Genomic DNA, 22,750 nt, shown 5'->3' on the forward strand with positions numbered 1-22,750 from the left:
GGGTGGGCGGAGCCACAGGCCCGTGAGCGGGTGCTTTCTGCCTGCTGATTGGCTCTCTGTGAATCAGAGGCGTGGCCTTTACCTTTTAATGGGGAAGGCGTCTTCAGCTCTTCTCAGTCTTTGCTGAGCCTTTGTCTGAGTGTGCTCTGCCCCTTTCTTTCTTTCCTCCCCTGCAGCCGTTGAGGTGTCCAGCTGCCAGCTTTCCGCCTGGATCTGTCTCCTCATTTCTCCAGTCTCCTCAGACAGAAGCCCTCGGGGTATGTAACAGCCATGCCTGTGGACACGCTGACTCCGGGAGCCCGAGACACCCCCGCCCTACCTTTCCGCCTACAGACCAAGGCCCCCGGCTCCCTGCTACAGCGGCCAGCAGACTGTGGAGCCCGGAAACCTAGTGCTGTAGAGCGCCTGGAGGCCGACAAGGCCAAGTACGTCAAGAGCCTGCATGTGGCCAATACCCGCCAGGAACCTGTGCAGCCCCTGCTGTGCAAACAGCCACTCTTCAGCCCTGGAACTCGCCGCACGGTGCTCACACCTAGCCGCCGAGTCCTGCCTGGCCCCGGCCGCCGGCCCCAGCTGGACCTTGACATCCTGAGCAGCCTCATCAACTTGTGTGATAGTCCTGTGTCCCCTGCTGAGGCCAGCCGTACCCCTGGACGGTCAGAGCGGGCCCTCCAGGCTCCCCCAGCCACGCCCCCACGCCCACCACCCAGTATTGCTGCAGTCCGCCGAGTGGATGTCCTTCCCCTGCCGGCGTCACCTGCCCAGCCCTGCCCATCACCAGGCACTGCCGCCACCTCTAGCCCGGCCCGGCCCCCAGGTTTGCAACGCTCCAAGTCAGACCTGAGTGAGCGCTTCTCCCGGGCAGCAGCTGACCTGGAGAGATTTTTTAACTTCTGCGGCCTGGACCAGGAGGAGGCACGGGGATTGGGTGTGGCCCACCTAGCCCGGGCCAACTCAGACATCGTGTCCCTGGCTGGGCCCAGTGCTGGGCCGGCTAGCTCTGAGGGGGGCTGCTCCCGCCGCAGCTCTGCCACCATCGAGGAGCTGGCTCGGGAGCGTATCCCCTATGGTGTGTCAGTGATAGAACGCAACGCCCGGGTGATCAAATGGCTGTATGGGTTGCGACAAGCGCGGGAGACTCCAGCAGCTGAGGGCTAGGCCTCCATGGGACTCGACATTCGCCATGGGACAGAGCTTAGAGAAGCCATAGGCCCCTTGACCTCTCCTGCATCCATTCCCTGGCTTGGGGCAGACCAGAGGCTGCTGCCTCGTGTGAACTTGCTATAGAGGCAAAGGCTCAGAGGCTGGACCAGCATCCGTCTGACAAGGACTGACCCGGAGAGAGTTGGCTTGTGACCTTGGACTACCGCCTACACCTCACATGTAGGGTTTTGGCATGGATGGACCCCTGCTTGTAGGTTTGGATTTGGGGCACTTAGCCCTTCCCACTGAGAGTGAGGGACCAAGGGATCTCACCAGAGCTGTCTACCCAGCAGCTCTGTTTCTTTCTTCCTTCCTTGGCCTCTGTCCTTTACTGACTTCCTCTTCCTTACCCAGTGGGCCTTGGTTCCCTGGGAACTCACCCTGGGGTGGGGGTAGGAAGGAGTGGCCTATCCACATTCTTCAAGGGGCTTGCCAGCCTGGGCCTAGGTGGGTAGACTACAGAAAGGGCTGGTAGGAGTCTGTACTGCTCTGACTTCCCTCCTCTCGGTTAATAAACACAAATGTTTGTTTTTCAAGAGCTGGGTCATCAGACTCTTCTGTGTACACAAGGGGAAGGGGTGGGGGAAGTCTTGGGGTGGGGCCTTCAAAACTCAGTGATTGCCCACCCCAGGATCTGGGGGGGCATGAGGCCAGTGGCTGGCTCTGCCTGAGACTCGCCTCACAGGGCACCCTCATAACCCCTCTGGGAGGCTAGCTGATGGGCCTCCTTCATAGTGGAGGATGCTGGGTCTGATCACAGAGTGAATCAGGAAAGAACTGAGAAGAGGACTGGAGACTTTCCCCTGCACCAGGAAGGGGACCTGCCTGGGAAAGGCTGACAGGTACATGGACCCTCCCCAACCGTAAGTATTCTGCCCTTTCCCATCCCAGCCCAGTTCCCAAGAGGGCAGGAAGCTCAGAGGGGGCAAGCCCTGAACTTGAGGTCACACAGGCCATCGATTGGAGATTGGAAGTGGAAGTTCTTAGAGGAGGAGGGACTTGAGGTGGATAGCAAAAATGAGTGGCCTTGCCTCCACCTCTAGGTGACCCTGGGCAAGCCAGTCCTCCCTCTCTGGGCCTCCGTGGGAGAGTTGGAGGCATGGTCCTGTTTGGGTTGGGGGAAGGGGAAGGAGGTGGCTGGAACCGGGCTTTGAGGTCTCGGCTCCTTTCCGTCTCCCTCCATGTTAGTTACCTGCTAGGAGACCCCCCCGCCCCCCACCCTTGGCTGGTGAAGCAGCCAGGGCCGGGCACACAAAGGGTGAGAGCCTGGGTGGCCTCTGTATCCCTTCTTCCCGTGGGGGCGCGGGTGGCAGGGCTGGGTGGTGCTTCCTCTCCCGCAGGCTGCTTGGGCTGCAGCGCTCAGAAACAGGAAGCTCTAATGGGGGCCCTGGTGACAGGTTTGATGTAGGTTTTATTTTAAGCATAAAGAGATTTCCGTTGGGCTGTTGACAAACATCCAGGTCAGCCCAGCTGTCTGTCTGTCTGACAGTCCACAGCCAGTCCCCAGGCCTGGCTGGGCCTGGGCCATTTGGGGAAACAAGGGGAAATCGGATTACAGAAGAGGATGGTGTTCAAATTCATGAGAATGGAGTTCACCCTTCATGATACAGACGGGGAGACTGAGGCACAGGAGGGGGATGACCCGCCATAGGCTCCCAGCAAGTTTGGCAACTCAGGAGCGGTGCCTCCTGGTCCCCAGGTTAAAGGAGTGATGGGGTCGGGGGGATGATAATCTGGGTAAGCTCTGCAGAGGTCGTGTCCTTTGAGGTGGCAAAGACCTTTCCCTCCCAAGGCAACCCAGACAGAATTCGGTGCTAAGGGTTGCCCCTTGCCATGAGCTGCCAGACCCCCAGAAACACAAGAAGGTGGGAGTGTTGGCTGCATTTTACATGTGAAGAAATTGAGGTTTGGGTCACAGGACTGTTGGTGATGGGCTGGGAGACCCCTTGTTCCTGGAGGAAGTTTAAGTACTGGGCTCAGACCTTTCATACTAAACCTGTCACTGAGTCCTCAAGGTGACTTTTTTATGGTCACCTGAGAAGGTCACCTCTTGTCTTAGAGCAAGGAGGGGTAGTGGCTTGCGGGCTGTCACAGAGCGGGCCTGCACTCCAGCCTGGGGTCACACCCTGGCCTGCTGGACACCCCAGTCACCGGCACTCTGGCTCCTTGATTCTCCCGACACACGCCTCACCTCTCTTCCCCATTCTGGCAGCCTTTCCTCCTAGTCACTATTGAGAACCTACTGGATGTCCAGCGGTTGACAAGACAGCCATGGGCCCTGCCAAGTCTAGGGGGAGGGAAGGGGCAGCTAAGCAGAAACTAGTCATTTACACTCAGGGACTTCTGCCCTAAGACCAGAGCTGTTCCTAGGAGCTGGGCCAGGGGGAGCTGAGAGGAGCATTAGGAGGGTCTGTTGGAAGAGAGCAGGGAGGGATTCTTGGAAGTGGGGAAAGTGCCACATTGAGCCTTGACTTCTCTGACAGGGGCTGCCTTGTTCTGGGAGGGCTTCCCCTCCTCCAGAATTCTGTGGAGGGAGCGGCTAGGGGCTTCTGCCACTCCCCGTACCCACCGGTCTACCAGCCTCGGGGATCTGCAGAAACAGGCCCTCTATTGTTTTGCCTCCAGTTGGAGTGTGAGGGGCAGTGAGTGGCAGCCGCTGTGTTTCAGGCCCTCTGAGGGCCTGCAGCTGCTGCCCTGTCCCCTGGGGCCACCTGGCCGCCATAGCAGCTTCCCCAGGCCAGATTGGCCCCAGCTGCCTAGCCCCTAATTAGGCAGAGATGGTATCTGCTCCCTGATCTATTTCCCAGCAGCTAATTATACACGTGGGCTTGGGAGACTGGCAACCTGGCTGGTTACTTCTGTCATGAAGGTGTGATGGGCCCCCTGGGAAGTATACCCATCCCTACCTGCCGGACCTCAGTTTATCCTTTTGGCAGAGGATGGGATATAGCAAGGGGCATTGTTCCTGTCCCTGATGAAATGGTTCTGGCTTTGTTAATGAGTTGCTGAAGGGGACCAGGGGGAGGAGACCCCCATCCTGCCTGACATCCTGTGTCCAGGGGGACTATGCAGGTCCATCCAGGCCCAAGACAGAAGTGCCCCATCCAGTTTTTTTTTTAATTTAATATTATTTTTCAGATAATATATTCATATATTTCCCCCAAAATTTTATTAAGAAAAATTTCAAAGTTGAAAGTATTATATAGCGAACACTTATATATCACCTACTAGATGCACAGTTGTTAATATTTTGCTGTATTTCCTCTGTCAGACATCTATCCATCTATCCATCCATTAAAACAACTTGGTTTTTTTTGAAGCTTTTCAAAGTAGGCTGCAAACATCAGTACACTTCCCCTTAAAGGCACTTCATCATGCATATCATTAGCTAGAGTTCTGTATTTGTTTATGGTTATTCTTGGGAGTGGGAGGTAAAATTTATATACAGTGAAATGCATAGATCTTAAAGGTACCACTTGCTGAGTTTAGACAAGTACATACTGTATTTCAAACCCTAGTCAGGGTATAGAGCCATGAAGAGTTCCCTCGCGTTCCTTCCGTCAGTTCCTGTCCCCAACTCATGGATGGATCTATATAAATACTACTAATAAAAACATTCCCTTGCCCTGTACTCCCCACTCCCAGCCCTGCTCCCCAAAGCAACCACAGTCAACTTTCTAAACCATTTCTTCTAGTACTTTCCTCCATATTTCTAAGTAACATCCTTTTCCTGCTATTTTCTTGATTATTTTAGGCAAATATTGACTTTCAGGTCTGATGTTCCCACAGTGTGACTTCTGCAGCCTGACTGCCTGGGTTTGAATTCCAGCCCTTCCCCTTACTGGCCAGATGACCTTGGGCAAGTGACTTAACCACCTGATGCCTCAGTTTCCTCATTTGTAAAATGAGAGTAATAAGAATATTGAAGTTATTGGACTGTTATGAGGATTCAACATGTGAAGTGCCTAGAATAAGGCACATCACCCAGTAAGTGGTCAAAACTCTTTCTTTTTGTAGTTTTTATTATCAAGGAAGACCATTTTTCTCCACCTCCCTTCCTTTCAAAATCTACATTTATCAGAATTTTTCATTAAATGATTAATTAATGTTATTTATATTGTGACCATATAAATATTGTTTCTTGCCAAGATGCATATTACAGTTACATTTCCCTTTTTGTGCAACTCTGTTCTTCCTGGAGTTACTACCTGCTTGGTTTTTCATTTGCTTAGTTTCCTCTTTACTCATCCTTAATTCTCTGACATCCTCAATTTCCCCATAGTTACACATAGAAGATACTTTATTGGTTCCAATTTTCTTCCTGAAACCCTTCATGTGCTTTTTAACAATCCCACCCCCCCTTTCAAAAACAACAATGGGACCAATTTAAAAACTAGAATCTCAAGCACAAGTACAATTTGTAAGATAAGCATTTGTGAGCATCCACTCTCTGTCCCTGCTCACGTGGGTCTCTAAGAGGAATAAAAACTGAGGCTGTGACACCCCTGCCAGGCCTCTCAATTTACCCACAGGAACCCCTCAGCACTGTATGCTTACAGCTGCCAACCTCTGGCTTGTCCTGTGCCCTTCGCTTTATTCATCTATTCACTCAGCAAAAGTCTACTGGGTCCTTCTTCACCCCTGGAACTGTACTGGGCAGTGCCAGCAACAGAGAGCTTGGGCAGTATCAACCCATCTGTTCCCAGATTGGCATTTCCATTGACAGTACATTACATTGGCAGCCAGGAGAGTGGTCTGAATAGAGGTGTGTGTGGGGTTGGGTGATCTCTCTGTGTGTGTGTGTGTGTGTGTGTGTGTGTGTGTGTGTGTGTGTGTGTGTGTGTGAGACTTGTAGGGGCTAGTGAGTGTATGGGTGCCAACAGATTTTATATGAAAAGTTATCTGTGTGCATTTATGTGCATATGCTTATGTGCATAGATGTTGTCTGCACAGTGTGTGTTCACCAGGTATATGTATCAGATAGCCCTTGCTGTGTAACAGGCCACCCTAGACCCAGTGGCCTAAAACAACAAATTATTAGTTTATGATTCTATGAGTTGGCAATCTGGTCTGGGATCAGCTGGGCAGTTCTGGTCTTACCTAGGCTCACTGATGTAGCTGCAGTCAGCTGGGGCTTGGTGGTCTTGGAGGGCCTCACTCACATGTCTGGCAGTTGGCAGGCTGTTTGCTGGGGTGCTTCAGTTCACCTCCAGGAGGCCAGCACGGGCTCATTCACATGGTGATCTTGAGGCTTCGTGTTCAGCTCCAATGCACGAGTGCTTTTTAAAGCCTCTTCTTGAGTTACGATTACTAATGTTCCATTGGCCAAAGTGACATGGTTAAGTCAGATTCAAGGGGTAAAGAAATAGATTCCATTTCTTAGTCATATTGCAAAGGGCATGAGTACAGGCATGGAGGAATTTTTGCAGCTGGTTTTCAATTTATCACAGCCTATGTGTGCTGGGTAAAGAACTGGGGAAAGTTCCCACCTTTGGAATCAGAAAAACCTGGATTTTTCGGTGCCACCACTTGTCTGATCTTCGTCAAGTTGCCTCGCCTCTCTGAGCTCTGTAAACTGGATAAAATTGAATGACGTGAGATGGTCTTTGTAAGTGCTTATTCCATTCATTTGTTCATTCATGCAACACATATTTATTAGGGCCTACTACATGCCAAACCCTTGGCACGCCCTGGGGAGATTGCCGTGAACAAAATGAACCAAAACACTTGCCCTTGGGAGGCTTAGTCTAGGTTGCGGACAGACACCAATTGATCATCCCAATAATTTTATGATCACTAAGATTAGGTCCTGAAGGAAGGAGAGGTTGCTGACCTGACCAGGGAGGTCTCGGAAGCCTGAGATATCTGAGCTGAGATGTGAAGGATAGGTAGGAGTTAACCAGGAGAAGAGAGGATAGGAGTGGAAAAGGATTACAGATTGAAGGACCAGCATGTGCAAAGGCCCTGTGGTGGGAGGAGTAGATTATTGGAACAGAGAGAGTAGGTGAGTCTGAACCTGGAGCATAAGGGCCTGACTGTCTGAGGCTATCAGAGCCTTTGAACGATGAGAGGGTCTATCTTGCCAGGCAGCCTGAAAAAAACCCCCAAAGGTCTAACAGTGTTCTACAAGGCCCTCATGACCAGGATCCCTGTTACTCCTCCTGCTTCCCCTTTACCTACTCTGATACAGTCTGCTGCTTCCTTGTTGTTCCAGAAACACACTAGACACATTTCTACCTCAGGGCCTTTGTACTTACTATTTCCACTGCCAGCATCTATCCTACTCTAGGTATCCACATGACTCATGCCCTCACTTCATTCAGGTCTCTGCCCACATGTCACCTCCTCAGAGAGGCCTTCTCTGACCCATCCATTCACTGCTTTCCGCAGCTAAACCATCAGCACCCAACAGCACTAGTTCCCTACCCTGGTTTATTTTTCTTCCTAGAAAAATACTCCCTCCCCCCACCTCCCACCGACACTTACAGTAAACAAAGGCCACACTATATTTCTTGTGTGTGTCTCTCAATAGAATGCAGCTTCAGGAGGCATGGGCTCTACTTTGTCTAGGCTGTGTTCCCCTCCCCTGGGGAACAAGAGGTGTTTCATAACCACTTGTTGGGTGAAGGAATGAGTGAAAACAAGTGAGTGAATGGCATGCTGCAAAGAACTGACTCCTAGAAATTAGGAGATCTGGCTTCAAGCCCCAGCTGGGTGAGCTAGAGAAATCATTCACCTTTCTGTTCCTTGGTTTCCCCAGCTGTGCTGTGAGGTGTTTGTGGTCTCTAGGTTGGTTCTGGGTTTGGAAAGGAAGACTCCAGGCTATGGAGGGTTAGGGCTTGTCAGGGAGGAAGGGAACTGGGGCCCTCTCCGTGGCCTTCCTGGGGATGAAAATAGCCTAGCCCAACCCCTAGGTTGGCCCCTTACCCTCACTGTGGCACGCAGCTGGAGCCAGGGGCCTCTGTCTGGAGCCTGCCAGCCTGGCGCTGGGCTGGAATCAGGCCGCCTGACAGCTGGGCCCGGCCACCCTGGGAGGTTCTTAAGGGCAAACTGGGCCTATTGGATGCCCCCAGCCTCCCTCTGCGCCTCCCCTTCCTTTCTCAGTGTCCACTGGCAGAGGGTAAATCCCTTAATCTTCTAAATGTCTGCAACCTTTGCAGCTTTTGCCAAACTCTTTCTTGGTCTGTGTCGAATTTCACTCTGCATGGTAGCTGCTTTACTGGTGGGAGTATTAAGCCTCAGAGGGGACAGCTGCCTCATTGGAGGTTACATAGCCAGGACCTAGTGCAGTTATGAGGGAACCCAGGTCTGGCGCAGCCCTGCGCTGCCCTGCCTGCCTCTGTGTGTGTGTGTCTTGTGTTGTGTGTGTGTGTGTGTGTGTGTGTGTGTGTGTGTAGGGTGGCATTATCATCGTTAAACCTCACTACCAGTGCCCTCCCTTCACCACCAGCTCCCAGAGTCTCTGATAGGCTGGAGGTTAACAGCTTTTGGAATCAAAATGCCTGGGTTGAGATCCCACCTTTGCTGCATCCTAACTGGGCGGACTGTTGGGTTACCACTGTCCCCCACCTCAATGTCTGCCAATAGGACAAATCCCTTAAATCTGAACACCAGTAGGACTAACATTATATGCATTGACCAGGTTTTAAAAAATTGAATTAGTTGCCAGTATTTAAGCATTTAAACAGTTGGAAGAATCACATAGACAAACCAACTATGAGCATCTATGAGGCCCCAAGCCCCTACTGTGTGCCTGGCACAGAGCAAAGTGCTCCCAGGGGAGCTCATTCCTGGGCATAAGTGCCATTGTGACATGGGTACCATTTACCACATCCTCCAACGAAGTCTCAGAAAGGTGAAGCCATGTGCTCAAGGTCACGTGGCCAAGGAGGGCAGAGGTGGGGAGGGAGGTGAGTTTGAGGGGGCTGGGACCCCAGCACTCACTCTTCTGGGATCCTTGAGACCGACCCAGTGGCATTTATTCAGGCAGGTGTGTCACTCCCTCTCTGGGTCTCAGTGTGCCTCTTGGCAAAATGGGATGGGGCCCAGGTGAATGGAGAGGGCCTGCCCTGGCTTAAGGGGCAGTGGGGTCCTGTCCCAGCCCAGGCTCACTCCTGAGAACGGGGGCTCAGTGGGCCCAAAACTTCTGGGTTCTCATGAAAAGCGAGATCTCACAAAGCATTTATTTTATTTTATGTTTCTGGCCGCACCGCACGGCTTGTGGGATCTTAGTTCCCCAACCAGGGATTGAATCTGGGCCCCCAGCAGTGGAAGCACGGAGTCCTAACCACTGGACTGCCAGGGAATTCCCTCAAAAAGAATTTAGTATGTTGTTCTCTCGCTGTTTAAATGTGGGCAAGTAACTACTTAAGTGTAAAAGTACCCCTTACAAAGGCTATAGGTATTTATTACACCATTGTTTGTAATAGCAAACAACTGGAAATATCCATCAGTGAGAAGTGGTTACATCAGCTCAGCCCAGCCACGTAATGTCCCATTGCGGCACAGGGAAGGTGCACTGCACGCACTGGTGTGGACTGGCAAGGTACTTGGTTCCATGAACAGAGCAAAGTGTGACACCAGGCGCCATGTGCTACATTTGTTGAAACCAGAATATGTGCCCAAACCCTCTTGTACTGGCCTTCAGCCTCCTGGAGAGCTACACAGGGAACCCGATACACTGGCTGCCTGGGGGGAACTGGCTGGCTGGAGCCAGGGGTGGGAGGGAGACTCACTTCTTCCTCTTTGTACCATTTGAATTTTGAACCATGTGAATGTATTATCTATGCAGAAAAAATAAAAATAAATTCAAAATAAATTAACATAAAGTAGACGGCAAGAAACCTGAAACAGACAGACAGACAAACCTCAGGCTGCAGGCCCAGTCGGCTCCCCATCCCCCCATCCCCCCATCCCCCCTGGGGCAGCCACGGCTGCATTCCGGGCTCTGCGTGGCTTGGTTTTGTGGCTCCACCCTCTACAGTAATATTTTGGTCTCCCCACACACGGCACTCACAGGAAACCCCAGCCAATGGGCATCAGGTTCCTGGCTGGACCGCCTGGTGGTGGGCATGACACATCCCTGGGAATGGCGTCATCCAAATGCTCGAGTGATGACACAGCCCCCAGTGGAATGATGGCACTTCCCGCAGTCCCACAGGCCTGGCTGGTCCGGGGTTTGTCTCGCAACCTCCAGGTGGGCGTGTGGACACTGAAACAGCCACCCGCATTAACTAGCTCTGAGCCTTCAGGGACTGAATTCATCCATCTACCCCATCCTCTTTAAGCACCTACTATGTGCCGAATACTCTTCTAGCCACTACAGAAACAGCAGAGAACCAAACAAATAAAACCTCGTGCCCTCCGGCGTGGGGAAAGGCAATACCTACCAGCGAGTGGAAGTGCTATGGAGGAAGAAGCAGGGAAAGGAGGTGGGGCTCTAGGGTTTTTCCATTTTTACTGACGTAGAATTGATATACAATAAAACTGACCCATTTTAGGTATATAGTTTGGTGAGCTGACAGTTGTATACATGTGTATATCCACCACTCCAGACAAGTTATAGACATTTCCATCCATCCTGTAAAGTTCCCACATGCACCTGTGCAGTCAATCCCCAGCTCCCACCCTGCTTCCCATCTAGAAAGCTGCTGGTCAGTCTTCCTTCACTGTGGATTGGATTTGTCTTTTCTGGTGTTCATACAAGTGAAACCTGGCTTCTTTCACTCAGCGTGACACATTTGCGATTCATCCATGCTGTTGCGTGTTAGTTCCTTCTGATCGCTGAGCATCCCATGGTATGGCTGTCCATGTTTTGTTGATTCGTCCAACCTATTGACGGTCATCTGGGTTGTTTCCACTTTTTGGCTATTACGAATAAACCTGCTATGGATATTCACGTACAACCCTTTGTGTGCACGTATATTTTCATTTCTCTTGGGTAAATACCTGGGAGTGGAATTTCTGGGTCTAGTAGGAAGTGTATGTGTAACTTTATTAAAAGTGAGAATTGTGCTTTTAAATAGGGTGGTGAGGGCAAGCTTCACCAGGTGACATTTCAACAGAGGCCAGAAGGAGGTGAGGGGAGCCTTGTGGGTGTCTATAGGGAAGAGTATTCTAGGCAGAGGGAACTGGCGGGTGGTGTGTCTGAAGAACAGCGTGGAGGCCAATGTGTTGGGATCAGGGTGAGTGAGGCGGAGAGGCCTAGGAGGTGAGGTCAGTGTGTAACAGGGCTGGATGGTGTCTGGCCCTGTAGGTCATGGTGAGGACATCGGCTTTTACTTTGAGAACCCATTGGAGGGTTCTGAGCAGAGGTGGGACAGGATTGGGCTTGTATTTTAACAACCCCCTTCCCAGATTTCCAAGTGGAGAATGGGCTGTAGGACAGGGAGGCCAGCAAGAAGGCTACTGCAATAGTCCTGGTGGGATATGCAAGAGCTGACTGGGGTTAAGGTGGCATAGGGTGAGGAGGTCAGATTCTGGGTCTGCTCTGAAGGTGGAGCCGCAGTGGAAGCATTGGATATGGGAGGTGAGGGAAATAAGGACATGAAGGATGGCTTGGCCCTGAGGTGGCCTTTAGGAGCTGAGAGTTACTGCCAGCCAACAGCCAGCAAGGAAATTTGTAACTCAGGCCAGCAACCCCAAGGAACTGGACTCTGCAGATCACCTGAATTAACTTGGAAGAAGACCCTGTGCCTCTGCAACGGAACACGGCCCGGCTGATTCAGCCTTGTGAGATCCCGAGCAGAGGACCCAGCTGTGCCATGACCAGACTCTGATCCATAGAAACTGTAAGATGTTGTTTTCAGTCACTAAGTTGTGATAATGTTTTACTCAGCAATAGGTGACTAATGTAGGTATCCTAGAATCCTACAGTGTCAGAGCTCAAGAGGTCCTTGGCAACCACGGAGTTCAACCTCCTCTTCTCCAGATGGGGAAACTGGGGCCCAGAGAGTAGCTAGTCCTCGAACCCTGGTCCCTGCAGGGAGGAAGTGTCAGGCAGAAGCTGCCCCAGCGCTGGAGGCCCTGCCGGGACCAACCCCTCATCTCCTAGGAGGCTGCGGTACCAGCTCCTCTGCCAACCCCTCCTCCGTCTGGGCACTGGCCTCCTAGAGAGCTGGCTTCTGACCACCCACTGAATACCCTCAGCTCCCGGGCCAGCAAGCTCAGGCAGCTTCCCCGTCAGGCCAGGCCCAGTGACCAGGAGGGAGGAGCACGCTCACCCCCGGCGGAGCAGGGCCCAAGGGCATAAGAGCCAGGCCTGAATCTGAGAGCCCCGGGGAGAGCGACAAAGCACAGGCTTAGGTCAGAGGGACCGCGGCTAGAATCCCAGCTCTGCCACTCACTGGCTGGAGGACTCTGGCCAAGGGAAACCCCTTTGCTGAGCTGCAGTGTCCGATCCATGAAATGGGAGCAGCAATGCCTTCCTCCAGATGGCCAGTGAGCTCAGGTACATGAAACTGTTAGTGGGAGCTCCGTAAATGCACAAATGCACGTCCCCAACCTCTTCCTTCCTATGGGCCTCAGTTTCCCCGTCTGTTAATTGATCTCACGCCTTAGACGTGTTTTGGGGGCCCTTTTAGCTCTAACAGTTCACCATTTTAGGGTACAAATTCTGGCTCTGCTTCTTATCAGCTGTGTGACCTTGGATAAGTCACTTAAGCTCTCTCAGCCCCAGTTTTTTAACTTGTAAAATGGCCTATTAATAATGCATATCATTACCTGAGAGACGCAGGTCAGATACCTAGGCTAGTGTCTCAGAAAATGTCAGCTAGTTTTATTATTGTCATCATTATCATCGTTCCAAGCATGTAAGTTAGGTGGTGCCAGCTCACAGGGGCAATAGGGCAGAGCCTCCCAGGGTGGGGGAAGTTTGGTTTCCTTGGAGACAAATGTTTGTGGGCTGGGCCTACAAACATTGCTGGGAAAATAAGCCCTCTGGCCCTGCACCCATCTTGCACCAAGCCTCCAGTATCACAGTGCTTATAAAGGGCAACCCCACAGGCAGGTTTTGGGAAACAAAAATATGCATTTATTTCTCTTCCCAGTTCTGAGAACTACCTCTTGCTTTTCTCTAGAGGAATACCAGTAGCTTGTGCAAACACCTGGAGGTGGGGATGTGTGTCATAGACACAAACTGGGGTGGGCATCGCCGCGAGGTCCCCGCTGGCCATGTTTGAATTATGCACGCTGTCCTCTGACCACAGCTAATTCTCAGGTGCTTCCAGACACCTGACTGCAGGCTGGGCAGGCCAGAGTCTCTCCCAGAAATTTGAAACTTGAATAGAGGGCACATAGGCAGAGCCCCTCCCATAAATCCACTGCCAGGCCCTTGGTTAGTCGCTTTCTGGTGTTTGTCACCCAACTTCGCCTTGGCCAACATGGTGACTGGGGGGACAGAGCATTGTGGCGGGTTGAGGGCTGACTGTGGGATGGGGCAGTAACCCTCTGGTCCATGCAGGAAGCTGTCGGTTGCTTCTGCCCGGAAAGAGCACTGGGCTCGAAGTCTGGTTCTCCACAACTTTCTGGCTGTGTGACCTTAGGCAAATCACTCAGCCTCTCTGTGTGGTCCAGTGGGATGGGACCACAGGGGACCTCAATGAGCAGATGCGGGGAAACCGAGGACCAGGAAGAGGAGGGAGGGGTTTTACTTAAAGCCACACAGCAAGTTTAGAACAGAACCTGGAGAGCTCCTGTGTCTCCCAAATGCCAGCCCTGGGGATGGGACAGTCCCTGGGGTAGGAAGCTTGTCTCTAATTAGTGGCAGGGCTTGTTTCCCCCAGGTAAACCTCAGGCCCCAAGCACTTCACATAGCACAAATTCCTTTCCCAACCAGTTGTCACATTTGGCCCAGCAATATTATCAATGTCACATTCAGGGGCTGAGCAAACTGAGCCCAGCGAGCCCCAAGACAGACTTGTCCAACGTCACACCACCAGCTCATGGCAGTTTGAGCCAGATCTGAAAAACCTGTGCTTTTTGCTCTAAATCAGTGTTTCCCAAGCTGGTGTTTGGGGATGCACTGGGGGTAGTGTTTAATGAGCTCCCCATAAGACTTTTTAAGTTGCTTGCTTTCATTTTGACAGTAACCCTAAAAAAGTAACTCGAATATATCATGAATCATCTTGCATGACCATAGGTGAGTCCTATCTGAGATTGTATTTTGATTTGGGGTCACACTGGCATCAAAGAATAACATTTATTGAGAACTAACCATGGGCTGGGTACTGTGTTTTGTACTTTTCATGTAGTGTTCATTTAACCCTCACAACAACCCTATAAGATAGGTACTATTATTATCCCCATTTCACAGAGGAAGTTGAGGCACAGAGGGGTTAAGTAATTTGCAACAAGGTCAACAGCGAGTATGGTGTGCAGCCAAGATTGGAACCCAGGCTGACTTCGGAGCCTGTGATTTTTTTTTTTTTTTTAGGTAATTTTGCTTACCTGTATTTATTTTTTAAAATTTTATTTTTTATTTATTTTATTTTTGGCTGCGTTGGGTTTTCGTTGCTTTGCGCGGGCTTTCTCTAGTTGTGGCTATTGGGGGCTACTCTTCGTTGCGGTGTGCACGGGCTTCTCATTGTGGTGGCTTTTCTTGTTGCGGAGCACGGGCTCTAGGCGCGTGGGCTTCAGTAGTTGTGGCACATGGGCTCAGTAGTCATCACTCACGGTCTCTAGAGTGCAGGCTCAGTAGTTGTGGCGCACGGGCTTAGTTGCTCGCCCCGGAGCCTGTGATCTTGACCACAATGCTTTACCACTGTAACCAGCTCGGAGTGGTGAGAGAAGGCAGGCGTGGCTTGATATGTAAAATGAATTCCTGCTAAATGAAGGCCATGTGATGCAGAGGTAGAGGGTGGGAAGGAAGTTTTGCCATGGGTAAATCAGAACCAAGTTGTGGGAGAATAAAGTCAGCAGCACACAGAGTTGGGTGGAAGTGTGTGACGAACCCAAAAGAAATGGCAGCACAATTGAGTGTCCCACATTCACACTGCTAGTGACAATTCAGGTTTAACGAAGCAACATTGTCTATATTACTAAATTAATATTGTTACATTGATGCTGTCACAGCATAACTTAGTGGTTAGGGCTTAAGAGACACGATTCCTGAGTTCAAATCAATCTTCCTCCTTACCTAGTCCTCAGACTATGGGCAAGTGACTCAACCTCTCTGAGCCTCAGTTTTCTCATCTCTAAAATGGAACTATAATAGCACTCTAAAGACTGCTGGTTCCCTATGCAATTCCCTTCTCTTCCTTTTCTTTGTTGACCAAACCCTGATTTTATTCCTGGTAGCAATGTACCCAGCCAAAACACTACATTCCTAGTCTCTCTTGCAGCAACCTGTAGCTAGTGAGTGGAAGTTGTTAAGTGAGGTTTATTGGAAATATCCTTAGAAGATGCTGATGCAGCTGAGAAGAAAACCAATTTGCCCTTTTTTCTCTTCCTACACGGAACTCAGGCATTAAGGCTGGAGCCCCAGCAACCATCTTGGATCAAAAAGGACCTGGAGGATGAAACCATACATGGTAAGGATGAAACAACATGAAGCCGGAAGGAACCTGAGACATTGGTGACACCATGGAGGCTGCAACAGCCCTGGCCCAGAATGATCCTTCCAGATTTCTTTTTTAAAATAAACTTTTTTCTTTTTTGAAAGAACAGTTTTAGGTTTACAGGATTATTGCATAATACAGAGACTTCCTATATACCCCACACCCAGTTTCCCTTATTATTAACATCTTATATTAGTATGGTACATTTGTCACCATTAATGAACCAATATTGTTACATTATTATTAACTAAAAAGTCCATTCTTCATTAAGATTTCCTCAGTTTTCCCCAAATGTCCCTTTTCTATTCCAGGATCCCATCTAGGACACCACATTACATTTAGTCATCATGTCCCCTTAGGCTCCTCTTGGCTGTCAAAGTTTCTCAGACTTTTCTTGTTTTTGATGACCTTGACAGTTTTGAGGAATACTGGTCAGGTATTTTGAAAAATGTCCCTCAATTGGGATTTGTCTGATGATTTTCTTATAGTTGGACTGGGTGATGTGTTCGGGGAGGGAGGTCACAGACATGAAGTGGCAGCCTCCTCATGTTCTGTCGAGGGTAGATACTGTCAACATGACTTAGTGTGGAGGTGAACTTTGATCACTGTCAGGTTCTCTCTGTAAAGTTACTCCTTTCCCCCTCTTTCTATGCTGTGCTTTTCGGATTAAGGTCACTTTGCACAGCCCACACTCAAGAAGTGGGGAGTTAGTTTCCCTCCTAAGGGTGGAGTATCTACGTAAATTATTCGGAATTCTTAGGAGAGTTATCTCTTCTATTTGTATGTTTATTTACTTAATTTATATCAGCATGGGATCATGGATATTTATTTTATTCTTCGGGGTGTAAAATCCAGTAAAACTTTATTTCTTTTGCTCAAATTTTTCCACCTTTGGACCTTGGGATCCCATTCTGTTGGTTCCCCAGACTTCTGGACATGAGAGTAAAACAAACCGAGGTAGATTTTTAACAACAATGGTCTCAAATTCCTCCCATTCCTCCATGCTCATGCCTTTGCAAAGTGACTTTATAGCTTCTGGCATCAAGACCTGACCCTCTCTCCATCCCTGGAGTCTGGGCTGGGCCAAGTGACTTGCTTTGGCCAATGGGAAGAGGCCAAAGCATGAAAGAGGCTTGTGCACTGGGGCTGCTGCACCCAGGACCCTAAGACCACCATGTGAGCAAGCAGCGCTAGCCTGTGGAGGAAAAGAGGCCGTGTGGCCTGGTCACCTCCACTACCCTTGCCTACAGCCAGGCAGCAGGCACGTGCAGGAGGCCTTCGACCATAGCTGACTGCAGATGGATGACAGACCCAGAGGCGAGCCACCCCCACTGAGCCCAGGCCACACTGCCCACCCACAGGGTAATGAGCACATCAGTGGTCAGTTTAAGCCACTAGCTTGTGGGGTAGTTTGTTATGAAGCAAAAACTAACTGCTACACAAGCCACTTTCTTTTGCCAATCTGTTGAGTTTTCTGTTACCTGAAGTCAAGCCTAATTCTGAAAGGACTCAGTATTTACTTCATAGGGAGGTTGTGAGACTTGAATGAGCGAGGCAGGGACAGTACGTGTAATAGTAGCTTGGTAGATTAGTAGTGATAAGAATAAGAATAATTATGTAATCATATTCTATTTCTATAAGATATATAATATAACCATTATGGTCATGTAATGGTTATTATTATTAGTTTTGTAGTGTGTTAGTATTTAATTTGTAACTTTGTTTCAGATTATAGCTGTTTGAAGACTATAAGCTTCAAGACCTGAGACCCCATTTTGTGAGCGACACGAATCGGTAATTTTCTGTCCATGCCTCCAGCCCAGGACCACCAGGAGCACACACCAGTGGTGGTTACACACGGGGGCTTTATCACCCACTGCAGGGAGGGAATGCATGCCATGGGGAACCCAGGTGTCTCAGTAAGAGGCTGTCAGAGAAGGCTTATCATAGGATTTGGGCTCGTGGGAAGTGATCTTGAGGAGAGTTTAGGGAGGTGGGGCTTTTCTCTCGACTGGATGCTGTCAGGAAGTGGGAGTCATTACAGGCTTGGGGCCTTGATCATCTTCTCTAAAGAGAAGGTGGGCTAGAGCCAGGCTAACTCTGGCAAGTGGAGAAGCAGCAGCAGTCACTGTGTCACGTGGGGTAGGGGACAGGGTCTCAGCAAAATGTTTGGTCATTCTGCCTGAGACGTGACTACAGGTGGTCTTGGTTTTGTCTTGAGTCATCAGCCACAGAGCCCCTTGTCTGTCGCCGGTGTTCTGTGAAACTGTTTATGTTCGGTGAGACATCAGCTGTCACCTGTGAGGGTCAGGCCAGTTTGCAGCAACGTGATAACCATCCGTGCCAGCTCCTGGATGGCAGGGCTGCTTTTCTCCTTCTCAGCTGAAGTCAACACTGGTGAGTCTGGGAGGATTCCTTCCCCCTTTTAAAGATCTCAAGCTGAAGCAAAAGTTCACTCCTGCTCAAACCCGACAGCTATTTTTAGGCACTTTTCTTCTCCCAGAAGTTTTCCTCTCCCACTTACATATTATATTAACACTACCTTAACCATATAGTTATAGTATTAATTGCACATAAATGAATTATATAACTAATAAGATAATTGTAATAATAATATTTATCATGCACTTGCTATGTGTCAGGTACTGTTCCAAGCATTTTATATCTATTCGTTTAAGGATTCTTAACTGGGGTCTTACCACAGTCCATGGATGGAATTTATCTTCATTCATGTTTAATTAAATTCAGCACTTTCGGGCTTCCCTGCTGGCGCAGTGGTTGAGGATCTGCCTGCCAATGCAGGGGACATGGGTTCGAGCCCTGGTCTGGGAAAATCCCACATGCCGCGGAGCAACTGGGCCCGTGAGCCACAACTACTGAGCCTGCGCGTCTGGAGCCTGTGCTCCGCAGCAAGAGAGGCTGTGGGGGAAAAAAAAAAAAAAAAAAAAAAAAAGAGAGGCCACAACAGTGAGAGGCCCGCGCACCGCGATGAAGAGTGGCCCCCACTCGCTGCAACTAGAGAAAGCCCTCGCACAGAAACGCAGACCCAACACAGCCAAAAATAAATTAAAAAAAAAAAAATTCAGCACTTTCTTCAGTTATGAACATGGAGAGAAGCCACAATGGTATTAGGGCCTGGAACTTTGTGTCACCATTAGAAACTATGGCTACTTTCGTATCCTATCAGTGGTTTCAGATAGCTCAGAATGTTGTTCACAACCACCATTACTTTGAAATTGCAGTACTAATGACATCCACCACTAGATCGTGCAATAAGTGTTTCTTTTAATTAAACAATTTTTAAATTTTATATTGGAGTAGAGTTGATTTACAATGTTGTGTTAACTTCAGGTGTACAGCAAAGTGGTTCTTTGAAAACATCATTCTGAGAAGTGCTCCATGGCTAGATCCAAAGGTATCCATGACAAGACAGATGTGAGGAGCCCTGTGCATTGATTAAATCCTCCAGTGACCCCCCACGAGCAGGTATTATTACCAGCATGTTACAGAGGGGGATATGAGGCACAGAGAGGTTGTACAGTTTGCTTAAGGTCACGCAGATATCAAGTTGTAGTGCCTTATTTAATCTGAGAGCTGTGTTTACAGCCTATGGTCTGCTGTGGGCTTGTTCTCTGTGTTATGCGTATGCAGGTGAATGTCCCTAGGCAGGTGTCATGCGTGTGGTTGTACGGATCTCCGTTTCTGTACGTGGGTGCGTGTAGTGCATATAGAAAAGGGAACCACAAACACCTGTCCACTCGGGGCCTTCTGTCTGACTTCTGGGATCACTTGGATTAATTGCATCTCCACATCCCTTGGGCCCTGGGAACTGAAGGGCCGGGTTGGGGAAGGACAGTGCGGCCAGGCCCGGGGGGAAGGGGCAGCAGGTGAAGGTGGGGGTAGGAGGGCAAGCATAACCGCAGGGCTCAGCCTCTGGCCTGGGTCTAGACATGTAACCTGGGCACAGCCTGCGGGGAGGGGAATTTGGAGGAAAGAGGAGGCAGTTCCCGTAGTGAGCCTTTCTCTTGGGCACCTGTGACTGAAGGCTGTCTGGGACCACAGTCCCTGTGCCAGGCTGCCTGTGGCGAGTGCTGTTGGGAACCGTAAAGGAAAACCACACTCTTGGAGGGCTTCTTGGCTCTCGATACCCCACTACAGTAGCGTCTGCTTCACTGCTGATGCTAGACTGCGTTTCCACACATCAAGCAGTTCTGTGACACCAGCTGGGTGTGTTCTACAATTTGACTCAATTCTGACACCACCTGGAATTAGTGTCAGATCCTCCAAGAGTGCCCTCCCTCCACTTCAGACACGAGTCTCAAGTTCAGGTTGTCACCTGTGCTTCTGACAGACCAGCTATCAATCGGAGTTTCCCAAGACCCCCTCCCCAGGTTTCATTAATTTGCCAGAGCAACTCATGGAACTCAGGGAACCACTTCGCGTACTAGATCACAAGTTTATTGTAAAAGGATAAAACTTAGGAACAGCCAGATGGAAGAGATGTGGAGGGCAAGGCATGTGGAAGGGGGCGGGGCGGAGCTTCCACGCCCTGCCTGGGTCCCCACTCTCCCTGCACCTCCGTGTGTTCTTCAGCCCAGAAGCTCTCTGAACCCCATCCTTTTGGGTTTTTATGGCAGCCTCATTACACAGGCACAGTTGATTAACTCATTGGTTGTTGGTGAAAACCTCCAGCCTGTGTTCACTCCAAGGATTTAGAAGTGTGTGCCAGAAACAGAATGAAGACCAAATCTATATATTTCTTATTATAAATCACAATATCACAGTAGTCTAGTAAAGCCTGCCCCCTACCCACACAGGGGTCCTGGGGTTCAGAGCCTGAGGAGACTGAATCCCCAGAGGGGTCTTTGGACGTGAGCCATCTGAGCCACAGAGCTAAAGGCTCTTCCCACCCCATGGCCCATGGGATAGGAGTCCCCCAGAAGGGGCCCTTTGATATTCTCCCTGAATATCTCTCCCTGCTCCTCAGCTGTACCTCTCAATATATCTTTCCCAAAATGCCAAGTCTAGTTAATTGTTTTCACCCCCGATGTTAAATGATATCAATAACAATAATACATATATCACATGGATTATTTGTGGTCATCATTTGCTAATCCTCATACTTGTGCCGCACTGGGTCAATGATTATAGCTCTGTGATGTGCTTTCTAAGGAGTTGGGGTAGAATGGAAAAAAATCACAGCAAGTCACCTCATCTCATTTTCTCATTTAAAGAACAGAGACAGTTACTTGAAGAATTTGTGAGGATTAAAAGAAATATCTGTATTTCCTCAGTTCTATAGGGTAGCCTCTACGTCTACCCAATGCTATGTCTGAGGAAATTTGGGCAGGAAGAGAAAATAACAACTTGTATCTTATCTAATAACTTAAAAAAAGAACAGCTTTACTGAAGTAAAACTGACATGATGAATTACACGTATTTAAAGCAAAGCATTTGGTAAGTTTTAACATACGTATACACCCGTGAAACCACCGTAGTCAAGATAATGAACCATATCCATCACCTATAAACGTTTCCACGTGTGTAATTTAGAGCAGGGGCTCTGGGAGCTCCCATTTGTCTGTGATTTTCAGAAGGATCATTCTCTTGTTTCAATGCTCTGCTGTAGTCTTAACCTTCTTGACGATGGTATATTTGAACTTGTGTTTTGTAAGTGAAGTTTGATGGGATGGTGGCTCATGTGGCTACGCAGGAGATATGTGTGCATTTAGTTCCTTGCTACCTTATTAGTATATGCGTTTGTGATGCCTGCTACGTGGCTTCTGTAACAAGCTTATTTTGTATGTAGGGCCGCACGCTCAGAAGGGCTCCTCTCTTGTTTTAATGCTCTGCTGTCACATCTTGAAATTCTTAATAATTGTCATCTTGAAATTTTTAATTTTATCTTTGAACCTGTGTATTGGAAGTGAAGTCCAGTGGGCAATGGAACTTGTGTGTGAGCAGAAGAGAAACATGCGATATGGGTGTTCACCATTCACATACAGTGTTCACAGTGCCCCATGAGCATAGAATTCCGGTGAACCCACAACGCATGGACATTCAGCAAGACTCAAAATGAGTACAAGGGAAGCGTGTTATATCTGTGGTAAGGAGGGGCACAGACCAAAGAGGCCATGCTTTCTGTTCAGACTAGAAGTTTCTTAGGTCACAGAAAAAAGGTAATGGTCTTCCAAGAAACAAGGACAATCAAGGAAACTTAACATATCCTTTCTTAGTCATGTTACTTCCCTGTTTTAGCCAATCACTTACACTGAAAATGATAACATAGAAGGAAGGGAAACATAGGACACCTCATACTTCCCTTTCCTTTCAGCCTTCCTTATTCATTAGTAAGTAGGAAGTAGGGAGTGTTGGTAAAATGTGTGAATATCAAGAAGTAAAATAAAAGCAATTCAGTTGGTTTGGTGCAGCGTTTCCACTGTCCTGGTAAGAACGTAGGAGCTATGAAATACCAATGGTGCAGTTTCAGTGATTCCACATATGAGTTAAATGCTCTTATATTGCATTTAAAACTATCATTGCACAATATAAACATGAATGGTAAAATTCATGCTAATAATTTAAAATTAATTTTTCTTAGAACAACATTTAGTAGTAAATAAAAAACACCATGACAAGTTGAGAGAGACTAGGAGAGAGGAAACAGCTTTATATTTCAGTACTCCTACTGGCACGTTTTTCCTACTTTTTGAACAAGGGGGCCCGCATTTTCATTTTGCATTGGGCCCTGCAAATTATGTTGTTGGCCCGGTTTGGAAAGCTTGCTGTCAGGACGCTTCCTCTCAGAACGCAGCTGCCGTGTTGGGAGCAAGCCCAAGCCATAGGGAAGGGGCACGTGTAGGCGCTCCAGTCAACAGTCCTGCCCAAGCCCAGCCTTTGGGGCATCCCAGCACAGGTGACAGAAATACAGCCTTCAGATGATTCCACTCCTACCTCTCCTAGCCCTCCCCCAGCCCCACCTCAACTTCCAG

General features: G+C 49.2%; 1 protein-coding gene across 1 annotated transcript; it reads left to right on the forward strand.

Moving 5' to 3' along the window:
• The first annotated feature begins 270 nt into the window (after nucleotides 1-270).
• FAM110A (family with sequence similarity 110 member A) lies at nucleotides 271-1,158 on the forward strand. Its single transcript, XM_007465364.1, has one exon. It carries the CDS (start codon nucleotides 271-273, stop codon nucleotides 1,156-1,158), a length of 888 nt encoding a protein of 295 aa, XP_007465426.1.
• The last annotated feature ends 21,592 nt before the right edge of the window (nucleotides 1,159-22,750 follow it).

The sequence above is a fragment of the Lipotes vexillifer genome, unplaced genomic scaffold (assembly GCF_000442215.2).
Source record: "Lipotes vexillifer unplaced genomic scaffold, Lipotes_vexillifer_v1.1 scaffold875, whole genome shotgun sequence".
Lineage (NCBI taxonomy): Eukaryota > Metazoa > Chordata > Mammalia > Artiodactyla > Lipotidae > Lipotes > Lipotes vexillifer.